Raw genomic sequence first — 19,745 nt, forward strand, 5'->3', positions numbered from 1 at the left:
GACGTTTTTGTGATATTTGAAGTGTCCCTGAATACATTTCGCGCTCTTGAAATGACAATCAGGAAGTGTGGAATGACAACCAGGAAGTGTGGAATGACAACCAGGAAGTGTGGATCCAATGAGGAACGGACAAATGGCGTGTGTGAGTTGTTGATCCATACAGTATATGATGTTAGAATCGTACCGCTGTTGACGTGTCCATGTCGCAATGAAGTTATAAAAGAGCTAACTCTCCGTGATTGTGTGGGGATGCTCTACTGTGCTTCCAGCTGCCGTCATAACAGAGGTGTGGTCATGTGTTAAATGAACTAAGTTAGTTACCACTATTAACGCTATTTTTGACAGCCCTAAATGATATTATATTTATATTTTATACATTGACTTTATACCACACAGGCTTGAATCTCCATTTGGGCGCCTCTGTGTATAGTTTACATGCCATACCAACTTTGAAAACTATGTTTTCCTTAATTTTGGTTGGACTTGTATCTCCTTCATTTGTTCTGAAGACAATGAACTTGTGTGGAAATATGGGCTAATAACTATAAAAGCAATCTTCACTGGCTAAATGTAAAAAAGGTCAGTAAGGATAATTCATAATGCCGCCTACAGAGAACATACTAACTCCTTATTTCTAAAATGACAAATACTTCAACTTGCTGATATAGTTCATCTTCAAACAGCTAAAATAATGCATAAGGCTAAAAATAAGCAATTAGCTAAAAATGTCATCCAATACTTCTCTACAAGAGAGGAGAAATATGATCTCAGGGAAGAAGTACATTTGAAACACTTCTATGCTAGGACTACGTTATGCTAGCCATAGCATTTCAGTATGTGGAATCAAACTATGGAATGGATTGAGTAAGGAAATCAAACAATGCACAACGATGAGCCAATTCAAGAAACAATACAAGCAGTTGATGTTTGCTAAATCCAAGGATGAAGAGTCTTGAACCAGTCATGATGTGCTATATATATCACTATATTGACACGCACTATGGTACCCATTATGGCATTGGATGCTCATATCACCTACTTCAGTACGTGGTGCATTATTCAAAAAAACAAAACAAAAAAAAAACTGTATTATGGAAAGCAGGAAGTGAACAAATGTAACAGTTACAAGTACCAGATGGAGGGGTAGGATTTAATAAGCTTTGCTTCTTCCTACTCCTTTTGGACATGTGGAATCTGATGCATGTTCAAATGAAATAAAACCATTACCATTTTACATTACCATTACCATTACCATTACCATTACTCTTCTAAGACTTTCTCACTATGAACACAACAGAATGGCCACAAGGTTGGTTACAGATGTTTTTTTTGGTGTGGGTTTTGAGCCATTCCATCAGTCCCAAAGTCAAGTAAACACTCTATAACAAAGGGTTAAGATATGGAAGTGAAGCCAGGAAAATAGTGTGCAAGTGGGGAAAATGGGGAAGTCCACACTCATAGCTGTGTGGCATGCAGAGAATATTTGGGTTGAGGTTTCTGGAAAGGTCCACGTGGCCAACTGGCTCTGAGTCCTGGCACGGCGCTTCTAGCCGAGTGTTTTAGTCAGCTCTGCCAGAGGATGCCAACGTGTGACCCAGTAAACCAACTTTTTCTTGAAAAACAAAAGTGAATATCCTCTAGCAAAGAGCCTTTTATCCGTGTTTGAAACTTTAAAATCAGCAAGTCAGTTATTTCAGAGGTGGAAAAATGGTGTTCTGCACCATCTTGTCATTTCTAGCAGAGTTGAGACAAATACTGTACATAACATACTGTACCTGAACCCGAATAGGCAACGTTCTAACTCAAACACGAGTTTGATGCCCCGCTTCACTCACGGCTGTGTGAAATACCAGCTGGCCGTTCTAGGTAGCATCACGTAATTTTCCGCTGACAGATTTTCTCAATTCAATGTCAAATTTCCATTATTCCCTCATCACCATTGCACTGCCTGATCGGGTTGGAATTTTAAAAAACCCAATGTAATAAACAAATTCAATAAGTTATATGTAAGATAATACTCTGTGTTTATATTTTTGTAGTTTATTAGCTCGCAACCATGTTTTTGTCCCATTCAAAGCTACAACTAGCACTGTTAGCTCGTCTCAACCTACAGTAGCTCACTTTCACTTTATTTGCCCTGCTGCCAGACATACGATAATTAGTGTATTTGTACAATAATTTCACTCTTGATGATTACTAATTCTAAAAATCCTATAATGTATGATAATTTCAGCCCTTTGATGAATGAACCCAACACAAATGTCCTCCACTGTGCTTGATGTTGTGCATTGTTTCACGTGCTTCTTTACAGCCAGTTAATTTAAATGTAATACTGCATTATAAACTTATAACGAATATGTAGAAGAAAAATTGAGAAAAAAAATCTGAGATTTTGAGAATAAACTAATAAACCCATAAGAAACAACTTGTCATATTACGAGAATAAAGTTGTAATTTTACAAAAATAAAAACATAAATTATGATTATGAAAAACATTCTGAAAAAGCTCTCGATATTAGCACAAAAAGTTATAAATTTACAAGAATAAAGTTATAAATTCACCAGTACAAAGTCATCAATTGATGAGAAAAAACTTGTAATATGACAAGAATAAAGTCTCATATTTATGAGAAAAAAGATGCAACTTTACGAGAAAAAATTCATAATATGAGTTTGATGAGTTTACTGATGAGTTTATCATCAGTATCAGGACCTTATTCCGAAGAAAGAACCACACACACCTGGAGGAAATAACCTGTTTGGTTGCGACTTTTTATTGTAAATGTTACCTTCGTTTGTACTAATCAGCTCCCTGTCGTAGTAGGGGCGAACTTAACTCGGCTCGCTGCGGTGGTAACAACTCTCCTGGGTTTTATTTAGAACGTGGCAGCAAATAGAGCAGCTGAGCACAACTTAGCATTGCTAGCCCTTCTCTCACATGTGGCGCTGACACTGTCGCCTTTCTGACTCCGCCCACTCCACATGCCCACAGCCAAATGTCACATAAGTAATGTTGTGGTAATGTTTTACTGAGCACATGGTTCTGAGCATCGTCAAATCGGGTATGTACTTGGGCTGGCGATATGGACCAAAACTCATATCCAGATATATTTAGGTTGAATATCGATATACGATATATATCGTGAGTTTCGACAAAAGCCAATGTCACTGACATAACAGTCCATGGCTACACCTCTGCCATTACTTTGGCGTGCAAATAACTGTCTAGATGGAGATTTTTTTTTGAAAATATCTGGCCTAAAACCATCAGTACTTAACTTTTCAAAAGTAGAACAGTACTCAAGAGAGTGCAAAAGGTGCTGAAAACTTCTTGGCGAAGGTAAAAAGTAAAAAAATTAAACGGTTTTATGAATGTATGTATCCTTGCCTAAAACCCATCCATCTTCTTCATCTGCACAGGAACATTGTTTGGATGAAGGAGGCAGCGCTCATTCACAGGAAACGCAGCCTTTTTCCTGTTTCACGGAATCCGAGTGAAATCAGAATTTAGTGTTCCCACTGGCCGCTTCAGCGAGTGAAGCACTGCCGCTCTTGAGCAAAGTGACTCGCCGCCTGCCAAAGCAAAGAAGTGGATCTGTCATTTGGAATAAAGTAAGTCGTTTATATTACAGCTAGAGTCCCTGTAGTCAGTGGGAAAATATCCACCACTTATGATGCCAGTCTTGGGAGCTGAAGGGTAGGTACACAACTACTTGTTAAAATGAGTCGGCTGCAAGCTGAGCTCCTGCTGCGTATGAGCTGAATGAGGGAAAAGTCGACCTTTAAGACATCAGAGATACTGTAAAGTGGTTGGGAATGTTCACTTGGAAGACAATCAAATAAAGGAGGCAATTCCAACATAATTACACGGTTGAATCTGCTCAAATCCGCAATGTAGGAATGTACTGTACTGTGCACAAAGTTCCATTTGTTGTTTTAGCATCAATGATCAAAACCCATTTTACCATAGGAAAACTTGTGTATGCAGGTCAAGGGTCAATGAGCTTACCAAACAAATTCTGTGTTCCAATAATTAGTGCTAAAGGTGTTGCAAATTAGTGCAAATGTATGCACCTGCCTACTTTTGTTTAGGTAATTATTGTGTGTATTACGTATGTAAATCCTATGAACTTCATTTCACTTCTCAAATATAACTGTTTGTCTGCTATATGATATAACTGGGATAGGCTCCAGCACCCCCGCCACCCTTGCGATAGAAAATTAATGAAATTGCTGATCGAAAAGCCAATGATTTATAAAGGAAAATCTTGAAAATGGGGCTGCACGGTGAGAAGTGGGTAGCGCACAGGCCTCACAGCTAGGAGACCTGAGTTCAATTCCACTCTCGGCCATCTCTGTGTGGAGTTTGCATGTTCTCCCCGTGCATGCGTGGGTTTTCTCCAGGTACTCCGGTTTCCTCCCACATTCCAAAAACATGCTAGGTTAATTGGCCACTCCAAATTGTCCACAGGTATGAATGTGAGTGTGAATGGTTGTTTGTCTACTACAGGGGTGCTCACACTTTTTCAGCATGCGAGCTACTTTTAAAATGACCGAGTCAAAATGATCTACCCACTACAAAAATGCAAAACATCTATTTATTTTCAAATGTATTGAGGATTATTTGTACGTACAATGTATGTTGATGTACCTTACATAACCAAATGAGCCAATATTGCAAAACACACATAATTAACTATTAACATTTTTTGTAATTACCTGAGTTTACTTTGATGACTTGCACTGAATTGAACCAGCCAGGGATGCATAGTCCGGACAGTAGCTGCTGATAGCCAGCCTCAAGCACACTTCCAAATGTTTATCAGTCATGGATAATATCCGTATCATAATATCCGTATAATATTCCATATCCGTATGGAAGTGATATGTTTTTTGCCTTTTTACTTGGTCCAGTTTTTGCCTTTTTACTTGGTCCAGCTCCTTCACTCATTTTAGTGACCATAAACTTTAGCTAGGGCTTAAAATCTCGCAATTCGCCGACTAGCTTAGCACTTTGCATCGTTGTTTACGCATGAGCGGTGACCTAAAGGTCAAAATTCAGTTGTCATCTGATTGGTTGTCCTGTATGTCAATCAAGTAACGGGGATGGATGATAGGCTGACATCGTAAGTTCTGCTGCACTTAGAGACGTTGTTTGATTTGATTGGTCGCCCGAAGGGCAACATTCAGTTGTCATCTGAATGGCTGCCCTGTATATCAATCAAGTGACGGCATTGATGCTGGGATGATATTTTTTTAATGTCACGCCGCGATCGACCAGCGATCGACCAGTACCACCTCCGCGATCGACCGGTAGATCGCGATCGACTTAATGAGCACCCCTGGTCTACTATATATGTGCCCTGTGATTGGCTGGCCACCAGTCCAGGGTGTACCCCGCCTCTTGCCCGAAGACAGCTGGGATAGGCTCCAGCACCCCCCGCGACCCTCGTGAGGATAAGCGGTAGAAAATGAATGAATCTTGAAAACGATCAGGGGTGCCCAAACTTTTTCATACCACTGTATGTATTATAATACTTTCCTGCACGATTGAAATTTGGAATCAACAGCGGTGTCCTTGAGGAATAGATCCAAATGTTGAAGTCAACTGTCCGCTTACAATAAAAGTCCAAATGAAATGGCCGCAGCGGAAAATAGGCTGACATTTACATGCACAATTGCTGCACTGCAGCTATTTGTGTGTGTGTGTGTGTGTGTGTGTGTGTGTGTGTGTGTGTGTGTGTGTGTGTGTGTGTGTGCTGTCCACTGGCTGACTTTAACACACTCCAGATGTCACACACTTGCACCTGGAGTAGCAGTCACAGGAATGTACTGGTTGCTTATTTGTTGTCACACAATGACAAATGTCTAACAGGAAAAAATAATATTTAGATATATAAACAAAACAATATGTAGGAATTCCATGTAAAATGATACATTTATTAATAATAAATACATCATAATATTCTGGGTTTTTTTTTAGTGGTGGACCGACTACTTTGTCTATTTTACTAGTGGAAACAATGAATCGTACTACTACTGCATATCCTTTTTAGCTGTAACATCCTCTCATGAAAAAACACATGGCAACCTGATTACCCCCAACTTCCCACCCCTGCTCCCCTTATGTAATTTTTACCATTTGCCCATTAGCGATGTGCTGGAAATTGTTACCTTTCCCTTCATTGTGCCAAAGTGGTTATCATCGTTTGGAGGTATGAAATCATTCTCATTCATAGTATGGAAAGTATTTGCTGCACAAATTATTGCAGTATTGCATGTGGCACATTTATTCATTCAGAAATGTTAATTGCTAACAAGAACAATTCACGAATAAAGCAAAACGATTTAAATGTAAAAGACATGATACTGTGGCAGCTCCCATTAGAAATGAATAATTATTTTTAAGGTTTTAGAGCAGTCTTGGACTCTATACATCACATTGTGGCAATTTGGATGCCACATGACTTCATCTACCGTACATACAGTAGGCTGGATGGTTGGAAACTTCATATTTGGATGTTAACAGTCTTCCAAAATTGAGCGTGAATGATTGTTTCTCTTTATGTGCCCTGTGATTGGCTGGTGCCCAGTCCAGGGTGTACCATGCCTCTCACCCGAAGTCAGCTGGGATAGGCTCCAGCATACCCCCACATCCCTAGTAGGATAAGCAGCATAGAAAATGAATGCTGAAAGATACTGACTGAGTTGAAATGCCATACCGAAATAAATTACAATTACTAAATTTGTTGACTAGAATGGTTTGCATATCACCGAGCTTGGGGAAGGGAGAATGTATCTGGCCTACAGCGCACGCCCATATAAGGAAGCCCGGCACTCTGTGACATCACAAGCCACCAGTGTTAGAACACCCTCTGAAACCGAACATTCAGAGCCATCTCAAACTTATTTCAGGGCTCACTTCCAAATGCGCAAACCTCATTATCTGAAACTTTGGCATCGTTCAACACGCAAATACAAACATTCTAACTACATTTATCAAATCAAATCAACTTTATTTGTAGAGCACTTTTCCTGCAAGGAGATGCAACACAAAGTGCTTTCCAGAATTAAAACAATTACCACAATTAAAAAGGAAAACAATGAAGAAAAAAGAAAGCCCCTCCTTCCCACCCTCCATACTAGACCCCCCCCCCACACACACACCCATCCACCCACACACACACACACGCAAGCACACAATCACCCACAGTAGGGAGACATGGCATGGTACTGAGGAACAAGGAAACGCCACCTTTGGGGCCGTCCACACTGGGAGAAGCCGCAGGCCGTGCCATCGGAGGACCAGCACCCGGGCCCTCCGACTCCGTTAGACGGGCGGACCCCCCCATTAAAGGGAGGAACCCCCCAGCCGGCCGTGTCGAAGGGACCCAAGGATGGCACCCCCTCAGCATACCCAAACAGCCCCCAGTGTGGAGGACCCCCCTGAGGAAACACTGGAGTTGGAGCTAAAGACTAAGACCATAAAATAGGACTAAAAGATAAAACATAACACTGGAGTTAAAAACTGAAGATTAAGAGCATAAAATAGGACTAACAAGATAAAAACAAAACACTGGAGTTAAAAGGTGAAGAATAAGAACATAAAATAGGACTAAAAGGATGAAAACATAATAAATTTACAAATTTATAGGTCAGAAAAGTGGAAAAAGCACAACAGGTCCTTTAATAAACAAGTACTCTGTGGCACAGGTTCCAAAAAGCAGCAGACAGTCTCCCTGCAACTGGTGTGCACTGGATCTACCATCACATAAATATTACAAAGAAATATCATCCCATCTGGATACACCCCCACCCCCAACACGCATACACTTGTTCTCACCCATGTGGGATGACCAACATCAAGTGCAAGCACATGTTGAATCACTTGTCTCCTCTCGGAGCAACTAAAACCCAATCCCAACACATGTGAAAGGAGGAAAGGTTGGAGAGCAGGGCATGCTATTGCATAACCGTGCTGTATTTTCATCGTCTGCACCTAGGTGATGACATTAGCATAAATACACTAAGGTCACATGGGCCGGTGAGACCCAGAGAGCATGCAGTGCACTGTAAGTGAGTGTCCAGCTCCAGAAAGCCCACAGTGGGGCTCAGGGTGCTTTTTTCTGATGGACAGGGCTTCAGTGCCAAGTGCCCTGCAGGAGACGCTGCATATGTACATCGGGATCTCATTATAGCCTTAATGCACATATACATTATGTCAAATGAAGTTTAGGCCCCAGGCTATGTTGTCATTCTCTCTGACGTGTACATTTTTCCACGATGTCTAACATGCATTGAGAAAATGTCAGCATATCCTCTTCGTCTTGTTTCAAAGGAGCAAATATCAGAATTGACTTAGTCAGCAACTTTGAATCAAACACGTTTTTCATGTTTCAGATCGCACAAACGTATGCAGGTCATTTACACACACTAAATGAACATTTGAATGTGCTGGAATTAATTTGCGTCAAATGTCTTGTTAATCTTTATTGGAATTGAAGTAATAAACGCTGACACTTTATACGTTGAAGTAGGGACACAAGCACAAAGCAGTGAGATCCAATGCAAGAATTGTGTCTGAATTTCGGAAGGATGAGTAAGCAGTTTTGAACAGCTGAGTCTGAAGTTGACAATTGAAAATGTTGACGTATGTGTATAGGGAGACTTCCTGAGTCTAGGGCAGGGGTGGGCAAACTACGGCCCGGGGGCCACATCCGGCCCGCCAAGTGTTTGAATATGGCCCGCCTGTTCTTTCCAAAATATTTCATTGAAACTCAACGTACAACCTGGCATCATGGCTTGAGCCAACCTTTTGATGGTCGAAGTAGCTGTTTTATCAATTTCGTTATTTGATGTGGTCTGATGTTTACAAAATGCTCCTGAAAAAAGGGACACAAGCACATAATAATAATAATTAAAATAATAATAATAATAATACATTCATTTTCTACCGCTTATCCTCACGAGGGTCGCGGGGGTGCTGGAGCCTATCCCAGTTGTCTTGGGGCGAGAGGCGGGGTACACCCTGGACTGGTCGTAATAATAATAATAATAATAATAATAATTCATTCATTTTTACCGCTTTTCCTCACGAGGGTCACGGGGGTGCTGGAGCCTATGCCAGTTGTCTTGGGGCGAGAGGCGGGGTACACCCTGGACTGATCGTAATAATAATAATAATACTAACAATAATAATAATAATTCATTCATTTTTACCGCTTATCCTCACGAGGGTTGCGGGGGTGCTGGAGCCTATCCCAGCTGTCTTGGGGCGAGAGGCGGGGTACACCCTGGACTGGTCGTAATAATAATAATAATAACAATCATAATTCATTCATTTTCTACTGCTTATCCTCACGAGGGTCGCGGGGGTGCTGGAGCCTATCATAGCTGTCTTGGGGGGAGAGGCGGGGTACACCCTGGACTGGTCGTAATAATAATAATAATAATAATAATGATTAATTTATAACGCACTTTACATCAAACAAATGATCTCAAAGTGCACATATAGCATGACACTTTTACGTGTAAAATATGTGTAAAAATATACGTGTACAAATGGACTGTCACATGTAAAATACTATACAGTCCCCCCCCCTCAATTTTATTAAATCAATGCGGCCCGCGAGTCAAAAAGTTTGCCCACCCCTGGTCTAGGAGCTGAGAAGCTGCAAGTCGGCGCATCAAAAATAGTCATTTTAAAGCAAGGAGTGGTAAGCCGGGTAGCGGAAGATGAACGGAGTGAGCTGGATGGAATGTGGGGGAAGTTCAGGTCACGCAAGCATGGGAGCGCAAGGTTGTGAATGCTTTGAAGGTGTACCCCGCCTCTCCCCCAAAGTCAGCTGGGATAGGCTCCAGCATAGCCCAGCGAGCCTAGTGAAGATAAGCAGCATGGATGGATGGATGGATGGATAGATGGACTTTCTTTATTGTCATTGCAGTGAAATTGCCAACAAAATGTCGTTGCCTGGCTCCCGCGTAATAATAAATAATAATAATAATGTGGAGAATAAATAGATGACATCAAATATGAACAACAATGTACAGAGTAAACAGTAATTTGTACAAATGTCTACTATATTGGGTAGTGTGAGTGTAAAGGTGGCTATAGGGGTGTTATTTTATGTCTAGAAGTTTCTAATGTTAAAGATTGTATATTGAAGGTGGAAAAAAGGATGTCTATGCTCTAGCAATTTCATTTAAAACCTCTCAGAATTCTTTACACACCATGCATGCTCATCCAAGTCCCTCCTCTGATGTTGAGCCAAAATGATACATCTTCCTGGCTCGAAGCTTTTAGCTTTGGGCACGTGCTTTGGGATTATTCGGAAAAATGTCTTGCCGCACATTTTTATAAGGCTTAATGCATTCCCCCCACCAAGTGAATAAAAAAGGACGTGTCTTAGCATAAAAGGTTCTCGGCGCACCCTGAAAAGGGTGACAAAAGACAGCCTTAAAACGATAAGTCAGTCATGCTGCTCTCCATCTTCTCTCCAGATGTCTGAGAAGTCACAAGACCGCCTGAAGATCAGCAGCAACCCAAACTACAAAAAAAGTGTTTATTTCAACACATGGTACAGTCAGTCAAACTCATGGAGTACTTTCTTATCCTCACTATCACTATAGGTGTGTGTTAATGTAGTAGTATTACATTGCCATCATGTATGTGTTGCACACGTATTTTCCTTAGTGACTCAGTAAAGGCTCATTTAATATGTGAAGCATTGAAGATGAAAGTGGCCCACATGTCAGAGAAGTATGTACTGTTGTTCAGCTCCATATTCTCAACATATGCCCTGTAGTCAACCGACAAAGAAGCTTCCACAAATCCCCTTTTTACAGCCTCTCTGCTTGATTTAACAGTGTTTAATAGATACCAGCACTGGAATGTCATGCAACAAGAACGCCTCTCGGACTTTTTCAACAAGCTTTTCTCTCGGTGGTCTGCAGCATCGCAGAAGGTCAAGTGCACAGGGGCTATGTTGCTGTACTTGTTGCAAGTGACTTCCTTGTGGCGACCAGGCAACCTTCTTTCATTCTTCTTTTATTTTCTGTTAAATAATTGTGCACTGTGCAAATAAATGTGCACAGTCAGGTTCCTCACTTCACATTGTTCTTGTTTCCCAGTTTGTTGCTTAGTTGGGCTTTTTTTTTTACTAAATGTTAGGGCCTCTTTTCAAAGTTATTGGGTCATAAACGACAAGAGCAGTGAAGCAGCATGAGCAAGACCTGTAAAAAGAAAACCAAATGGTCTTAAGTCTGCATTATTAACCCTCTTAGCTTCAAATTAGCTTCGATGGAGACTGGATCTAATGTTTGGTTTCACGTCACCGGTGAGAAGCATACAATGTCATGACTCCATATTCAATGGAGAATCAAAGATTTCTATTTTATTCGTCAACGTTGGGAACCCCGCTGAATGCATCTTTGTTGCCATCTAGTGTTGACAGGTGGAAATGTCTGAGGAATGCTAACGAATCAGTAGACTGACGTAATAAAACATTCAGAAACAAACAAATTGTGTATAATATATTCCTAGATATCTTTTAATATACCTGCATTATTTCCCACTGTGTCCCACAGTTTGTAGAAATATACACAGGTAAATGTTCTCATATTTTTGCTTGATTCTATCGGATTAATTGAAGTATTTCTTGTCAAATACAACGTAGAGTAATGAATCTTTGGTACCGATTTATTTAAAATACAGTATACAGTATTGGCCCAATACTGTAGTAGTGATAATGTAGTTTGTATTATAATTTGGGTCTTGTCTACGATGTCATAATGTTATCTCACGCCCTACCACCAGAGGTCGGTGTCTGCCTATAAATGTATAAAGACTAGTCATCGCGGTGCTGTGAAAAATGCTATTTTAACTATTGTAGGATAAATCACGTGACGCAAACAAAGCTGTTATAAAAGTGAACTGAAAAGCCACGTGAATCATTTGTTAGCGCTATTGAAATCAATGCGCATGCGCTCCATTGCATTCGTCAACATGCCTTTCCTGTTACCTAATAGACGCCACTGCTAAAGAGGTTTCTCTTCCTCACAGTCCGGTTACAAAGTTGACATTATTTCTGCAAATATGTTGATATATGTCTAATGAACAACACCACTACACATCTTTAATAGAGTTCTGTCTAAGTACAGTACTTATGATTATGGCTGTGTTTGTGCTCCGTAGACGATCTTTGCAGGCAGAAGTTCGGAGGAGGAAGCGGCTGTCACTGAGTCGTACCCATCTGGCTTTACAAGCGTGGTTCTGAGATGGGTGTGGTAGAAAAGCAACCTTGGGACTGACAGTCAGAGACCAACTGTACTCACGCCTACGTCCGACACACAGAATAAAGAGCAGAAGAGCAGGATATTCGGGTACAATGCACATTTAAAACGACTTGTTTATCCCTACCTCCGCTTTATGAGGCTGAAAGCTGTCTTGTCGTTCACAAAAAGGTCGTTTATTCCGGGTGAGTAACAACAAAGCATTTTACATTTTCATTTCAGTTCTGCTGTCAAAATTGCAAAATACAACTTTTGTTGTATTTGCGGTCGTGTTCTTTGCTTGAATGCTTTCTGCTATTCTGCTGCATTACTGATTTTAATGATTACCAGAAGTGGTGTTGACTTAACTTGCATATCAAGTTATTGCAATCAGACTCATTCAGTTCAACACGGGTCAGGCAAAGTTTCAGAAAGTTTCAGTGTTTTTTGTTTTCTTTTTTTAGTGTGTTATGACTTGAGTCAAGCGCAAACATAAACGTTCATACTGCCTCCAACTGAAGACTCCATTGAGAAACTGATCAGGCGTAGATGACATAAAAACATCACAAGGGCTGAGGGCGATATGTACAATAGTACCAGTGTTGTGTACTTTATGCATGTGCAAATATTCCAGAACAATGAGCCTGGTGCAGCTGCTGAAAGGCCACTTCTTGATCCACCTGATCATCTGCTACGTGTTCCTGGTCAGCGGCCTCATCGTCAACCTGCTTCAGCTATGCACTTCACCTCTTTGGCTGGTCAGCAGACAGCTGGCCCGTAAGGTCAACTGCAGGTTGGCCTACTGCATCTCCAGCCGTGAGTACACGCATTATTACCCGGGCAAATGATGCAGCCTCATAAATGTCACCTTGATCTCTAGAGATGGTGGCTGCGTTGGAGTGGTGGTCTGGGACCGAATGCACGCTTTACACTGACCCAAAGAGTTTCCCTCTGTACGGAAAGGAAAATGCAATTGTGGTTCTCAACCACTGTTTTGAGATTGACTTCCTGTGTGGCTGGACCTTCTGCGAGAGATTTGGTGTTCTTGGGGTAAGCTACCGTCTACTGTCAAGCCTCTTTTTTACTGCATGGGGTTCCCTAAAACACATAGGGGCGCCCCTGCTTCACATCCCACTCAGATATACTGTAATCCAGAGGTAGGGAACCTATGGCTCGGGAGCCAGGTAGGGCTCTTTTGATGACTGTATCTGGCTCTCAAGCGTTTCTTACCACAATAAAAAATTATTTTTGCTAACATTTTAAAGTAAACATCACAGAAATGACGTGTTAAAAATAATCAACAACTTTCTTATGCATTTTAATTCGTCCATCTATTTTCTACTGCAATACGGCCAACCATATCCATCTTTCCTGATGATATTTTCCAGGTCAAACACCAAAACTCGATTATTACTGGGTAATGCGGTAGTCTACCTCGGTCATTGAGATGTCAACATGTAAATGTAAACTTTCCTCCTTTAGTCAAATAGTCACCTAGCTAAAGCTGCAGAACCAAGCCTTCTGACGAAGATGGCCAAAAGAATGAAATACGTGTACGGAGTACGGTTCAAAACTATGCAGCAGCAGAAGTTGTATTAATGGCAGCAAGTATTTGATTTATTATTAGACACTGCGCTGCTCACGAAAGTGTGCTGGCCACACCCCATTGGCGTGGGGTAGTGTGCCTGGTCTACGTAATTAGAGCCCATTATACATATTTAATATATATATACTTACATAAAAATGCACACATTTTATTGCATTCAAAATGTATATGGCTCTCACAGATACACATTTTAAAATATCTGGCCTCTCGCCACTTTGCAATTTGAATTTCATGCCATCACTCTATCACGGTTTGTCCAAAATATTAATAGTGCTAATTAATATGTTTTGTCTAAATTATATATTCATTCATTCATTCATTTTCTACCGCTTTTTTATTATTTATTATTATTTTATATTGTGAGTGTTGTTGCTGCTGCTGTTGTTGGCAGAACTAGCATAAATATGTGTATCAATGTGCTGAGAAAATACGTTTCTGTAGTGTTTTCAATCATCAAAATACAGCCCGATACTGCAACTATTACATGTTATCATCAGTGTATCATCATGTTAATGCATGAGCACAGCACATACTATATCAAACCATTCAACGTTGTGTTTTTTAGGGGGCTTCATAGTCGAAATACTAGGTGTATCCCAGTGATACATATGCTGCTGCATTTTTTTAGAGTTCCAAAGTTCTTGCCAAAAAGGAGTTGGCTTATGTTCCGATTATTGGTTGGATGTGGTATTTCCTGGAGATCGTTTTCTGCAAGAGGAAGTGGGAAGAGGACAGAAAGACGGTGGCCATGAGTCTTCAGAAGTTGAGGGATTACCCTGAAAACTATTGGGTAAGTATGAAGTGTTTATCGCCGAGAACATCTTATGATATAGCTATTGATTGATTCATTTTCTGGTGATAGTTTTTGCTTTACTGTGAAGGAACACGCTTCACACCAAAGAAGCACCAGATCAGCATGCAGGTGGCGGAGAGAAAAGGTTTGCCCAAGCTGAAGTATCATATTTTACCAAGAACCAAAGGCTTCTGGATGACTGTTCAAAACCTCAGAGGGGCTGGTGAGTGTCTTCCACCATCACGTGTGTTAGGTCATCTGCAAGTCAGATGAACGCACAGTTGACGCCATTGTGTGTCTCGTTCCACATAGTTGCAGCTGTGTACGACTCCACACTTAATTTCAGAAACAATGAAACACCAACCCTGCTGGGAATACTTCATGGCAAGAAATACCATGCAGACTTATATGTAAGGTACTGCTTTTTACTGTTTACTTCTAACGGTGTTGCCACCATCCTATATCAGATATCCAGTCTAACATCTTCCTACTTGCAGGAGAATTCCACTGGATCTCATCCCAGAAGATGAATCTGAATGTGCTGATTGGCTCCACAAACTCTACCAGGAAAAGGTGAGGTGTTCATTTAGTAATGTGGTATGTTGTTGTATTTAATAGAAGAATCAGGAGCATCTCCTCGTTAGGGTTTGGCATCAAGTCTCAAGCATGGATGGCAACCAAGACTTGCATTTGTTGAATATTTCAACAGACATGACACCCTAGTCTACATTCTCCTGATATTTTGTTGTCATTTTCTCCAAAATTACATGACAGAAGTAATTCCACTTTGTCGTAGGTCTAGCTCAGGGGTGGGCAAACTACGGCCCGGGGGCCACATCCGGCCCGCCAAGTGTTTCAAAATGGCCCGCCTGTTTTTTCCAAATATTTCATTTGAACTCAACATACAACCTGGCATCGTGGCTTGAGCCAACTTTTTGATGGTTGAGGTAGCTGCTTTATCAATTTCGTTATTTGATGTGGTCTGTTACAAAATGCTCCTGTAAAAAGGGACACAAGCACATAATAATAATAATAATAATAATAATAATAATGTTGTCAATAATGATAATAATACTACTATTATATTAATATTGTTGTTAATAATATTAATATAATAATGGTAGTAATATTACAAAATACTCCTGGAAAAAGGAGCACAAGCACAATAATAGTAATACAAATAATGATAATAATACTACTATTATATTAATATTGTTGTTAATAATATTAATATAATAATGGTAGTAATATTATTATAACAAAATAATAATAATATAATAACATTACTATAACTAATAATCATAATAATTCTAATAAAAATAACAATAATAATAACAATAATAATAATAATAATACATTGAGAAACACACTTTACATCAAATAAATGATTTCAAAGTGCACATATAGCAGATTGCATGACACTTTTACATGTAAAATATGTGTAAAAATATAGGTGTAAAAATGGACTGTTACGTGTAAAATACTACATAATCCCCCCCGTCAATTTTGTTAAATTAATGCGGCCCGCGAGTCAAAAAGTTTGCCCACCCCTGGTCTAGCTAGACGAGCCTTGGAAAGCGGAAGACGACAGCCTTCTTTGCTCTTTCTTCTGTGATAGTCACATAGTTCAGTCTGCGTGTCTTTTTACTTTTTACAGCGCCACATGTAGGTGTTCCTTGTGTATTACATCGTTTTCACCCTGTGAGTCCTTCCCATTTGTATACAACTAGTAACTAATCCAGCTCACAGTGGATGCTAATTCTCTTCAACACGTGTGGACTATGTCAGTGCTAATAATAGTAAGTGCTCAATTTACATATCCAGCTAACGTTAGCCCCACTTACTTTTCATACATGAATATTATACAAATATATAAATATTATACAAAAGTTGTTTGATATTCTGCCCCCAGCTTAGGGCATGTTTAAGTGCCTTCATCAAACACTCACTAACATATAAACAACATAGTTGGAATTGTCTTTTCATGAGCTTTACAAAAGTTAACGTATTTTTCGTGAAAATGTACTCCAGAGGAAGTAAACGTCCGAATATTTATATTCAAGTTAAATACAAACTACTTGGCTTTGAAAATCTTGACACCGTCAAAGGCAGCAACTTCTGAAACACACTGAAACCCTCCAACGCCAACTGTAGACTAGCACAGCTTTGCTGCCTTCAAATGTCATGAAGGAGTGGCTCATGTAAGCGTGTATACTGTACACGTATGTGCAGGACAGTTTCCAAGAGGGCTACATGCAGACAGGGCGGTACCCAGGTCCCACACTGAGCCCTCCACGTCGCCCCTGGTCATTGATCAACTGGATGTTCTGGTCCTGCCTGCTCCTGTACCCACTGGGCGTGTTCCTCCTGCAGCTCGTGTCCTCGGGATCGGTCACAACCATCTTGGTTTCAGTGGCTTTATGCACTGCAGGTTGGTCTCATGCATAAAAAGCATCCTGTGGGATGCGACCCCGCTGTTAAAGGGTTAACGGACCCTCCCTGTATTTAACCTGCTCTTCTTTTTGTCATGAAGCAGCAGATATGACATCTGGTAATGTAAGTTACATTTCCTTTTTAATAGTCGCTCTCGGTGTTTTCAGCATTCAGGCATAAACATGTTTTAGCATTTGCATACAGTGGAACCAATAAGGTTGCCCTACAATATCATATCACAATATCATATCACAATATCATATCACAATATCATATCACAATATCATATCACAATATCATATCACAGAAGACCTTCAGGCTTAAGGCATCAAATGATTTGCTGTGCTTTGACTTTTTAAACAACATATAAGCGGACAAATACACCCAAAAAGTGATGTGGAGTAATTAATAAATTACTCATATCTAATCATAACTTAATGAATCATGATTAATCATAATATATATAATATAATATCCACTTATTGTTTTTCTTTGTCTTTCTGTTAATTTAGACTACACATATACGGATAAGCTCCAAATTGTCCATAGGTATGAATGTGAGTGTGAATGGTTGTTTGTCTATATGTGCCCTGTGATTGGCTGGCCACCAGTCCAGGGTGGACCCCGCCTCTCGCCCCAAGACAGCTGGGATAGGCTCCAGCACCCCCGTGACCCTCGTGAGGAAAAAGCGGTAGAAAATGAATGAATGAATGAATATACGGATAAGGCTGCACGGTGAACAAGTGGTTGGCACGCAGGCCTCACAGCTAGGAGACCCGAGGTCGATTCCACCCTCGGCCGTCTCTGTGTGGAGTTTGCATGTTCTCCCCGTGCATGCGTGGGTTTTCTCCGGGTACTCCGGTTTCCTCCCACATTCCAAAAACATGCTAGGTTAATTAGCCACTCCAAATTGTCCATAGGTATGAATGTGAGTGTGAATGGTTGTTTGTCTATATGTGCCCTGGGATTGGCTGGCCACCAGTCCAGAGTGTACCTCGCCTCTCGCCCGTAGACAGCTGGGATAGGCTCCAGCACTCCCTGTGACCCTCGTGAGGATAAGCGGTAGAAAATGAATGAATGAATATACGGATAACTAAGACAATATTTGGATTTTTGGATTGTTCATGAATGCATCTCGTGTTTTGTGAGTTGTGAGATGTTTTGTGAGTTGGCGATACATAAATATACAATGTTAAAAGAGCGTCACATGTAGTGGGGACACAACACTATTCTGCCGTCCGCCATCAAAACAGTATGGCATGGTTTGACATGATGCGCATGTTAGAAATTGTAACATAGCTAAAGTGGGAATGAGTGATTGACACACAGAACGGATTGTTTGAGTTTTTCAGGTTCCACTGTAGTTTGCCCTCAGGTTTAAAGAGGGCGTTTTAGAAGCATGTGTTCATGAACAGCATGGTCTAATTTCCAAAATACATAACTTATGTTAAGTGATGATTCCACACAAACTTTGAGACTTCAGCTACATGAGTAATTTGACTTTTTCTAGTGAATGATTAAGATAAAAAAAGAGAGAGACATTTACTGTGGAAGTATCTCTAGTAGTAGTAGATACTTAGTAGTAAAAAAAATTAACATACAATAAATGTTTTTTTTTGCAGCTTCAGTAGGAGTTCGTTGGATGATTGGACAGACTGAGATCAACAGATCTTCCAAGTATGGTGAAAGCAAGGTGACCCGTCAAAACAACAACTAAGGCAGCCCCAACTGCTTGGAGATGCCCCTTTGCACAGCTGTCAGGTCCCAGCTTTGCGGCTGATCTGTTGCTGCAACATGTGGCGACATGTGCAGCAGCACAATGCGGGCGCAGTGTGCTCTCCAGAATAAAGTGAATCGAGGTTGGAAGAAGGTTCAATTCTTGGACTCCAAATATGAATCACAGCCAGATGTAAACGCAACACAGAGGGGACATTTAAATGTTTTAAAAACCATTTCTGCTAAAATATTCAAATTTTATTTGACGCAAAATACATTTTATACAACAGCCTATTACTGTTTGCAGTCATTTTTATTGTTGCAGTTTCTTTTTAATCATCTTGTCCATGGAACATCAATACTGTACTTTTTTCTGCTATGTATCACTACTTTGCATTGAATTCCAGTACTTTCCAGTACTTTTAGAGAGCTTCCTTGGCTTCTGTATGTGAAACCTACTGTATACCAGAAAGATGATGTATAAAAGTGGGGTAAGTCAAATTATTATTTTATTATTTTAAATCCAACTGCAACTTGTTTACTTTATACTTTCAAAAGACAACACTCCAAAGAAAGAATTTGAAACATAAGTTGCCTTACATAATAGGTAGTGAGAAGAAGACAGAAGACCTCATCACCAAAGAACACAGTGTTAATTCAGTCTAATAAACGTAATTTATTTCAAATGATCACAATATATGTATGTATACTGGTATCACAATATAATAAAATGTTTCATATTGTACATAGAAAATGTCATTATTGTATGGGAAAATACATTATTGGTGGAAATACATATATTATAAATGACTGTTTTTTGTTCTTTTGCACAAATTAAGGCCTTTTCTCTACTAGATGTGCTACATAACACATGGAAATCTCTGCGATTGTGTAACAATATATCTATTTCAGTTTTAAAACGTAAAC

General features: G+C 40.1%; 1 protein-coding gene across 6 annotated transcripts; it reads left to right on the top strand.

The window, feature by feature from the left end:
* The first annotated feature begins 58 nt into the window (after positions 1–58).
* Positions 59–19,490, top strand: agpat4 (1-acylglycerol-3-phosphate O-acyltransferase 4 (lysophosphatidic acid acyltransferase, delta)). 6 transcript variants are annotated; one of them, XM_058058800.1, is made up of 12 exons: positions 59–142; positions 3,421–3,612; positions 10,501–10,577; positions 12,194–12,476; positions 12,905–13,086; positions 13,151–13,320; positions 14,505–14,666; positions 14,739–14,892; positions 14,982–15,084; positions 15,167–15,242; positions 16,902–17,100; positions 18,725–19,486. In XM_058058800.1, exons 5-12 carry the CDS (start codon positions 12,909–12,911, stop codon positions 18,817–18,819), a joined length of 1,137 nt encoding a protein of 378 aa, XP_057914783.1. In that variant the 5' UTR covers positions 59–142; positions 3,421–3,612; positions 10,501–10,577; positions 12,194–12,476; positions 12,905–12,908; the 3' UTR covers positions 18,820–19,486. The 6 variants fall into 6 exon arrangements, with proteins under 6 accessions (XP_057914783.1, XP_057914784.1, XP_057914787.1 ...); XM_058058801.1 differs by lacking the exon at positions 10,501–10,577; XM_058058804.1 differs by lacking the exons at positions 59–142; positions 3,421–3,612; positions 10,501–10,577 and adding exons at positions 12,028–12,044; positions 17,206–17,225 and having other exon boundaries at positions 18,725–19,490.
* Positions 19,491–19,745: the final 255 nt, after the last annotated feature.

This window comes from Doryrhamphus excisus, chromosome 20 (genome assembly GCF_030265055.1).
Source record: "Doryrhamphus excisus isolate RoL2022-K1 chromosome 20, RoL_Dexc_1.0, whole genome shotgun sequence".
Lineage (NCBI taxonomy): Eukaryota > Metazoa > Chordata > Actinopteri > Syngnathiformes > Syngnathidae > Doryrhamphus > Doryrhamphus excisus.

Coding starts and splice junctions, on each gene's coding strand:
- agpat4 (XM_058058800.1), top strand. CDS start 12,909: ATGAGCCTGGTGCAGCTGCTGAAAGGCCACTTCTTGATCCACCTGATC. Junction 13,087..13,150: donor GGCCTACTGCATCTCCAGCC/GTGAGTACACGC, acceptor CTTGATCTCTAG/AGATGGTGGCTGCGTTGGAG. Junction 13,321..14,504: donor AGAGATTTGGTGTTCTTGGG/GTAAGCTACCGT, acceptor GCATTTTTTTAG/AGTTCCAAAGTTCTTGCCAA.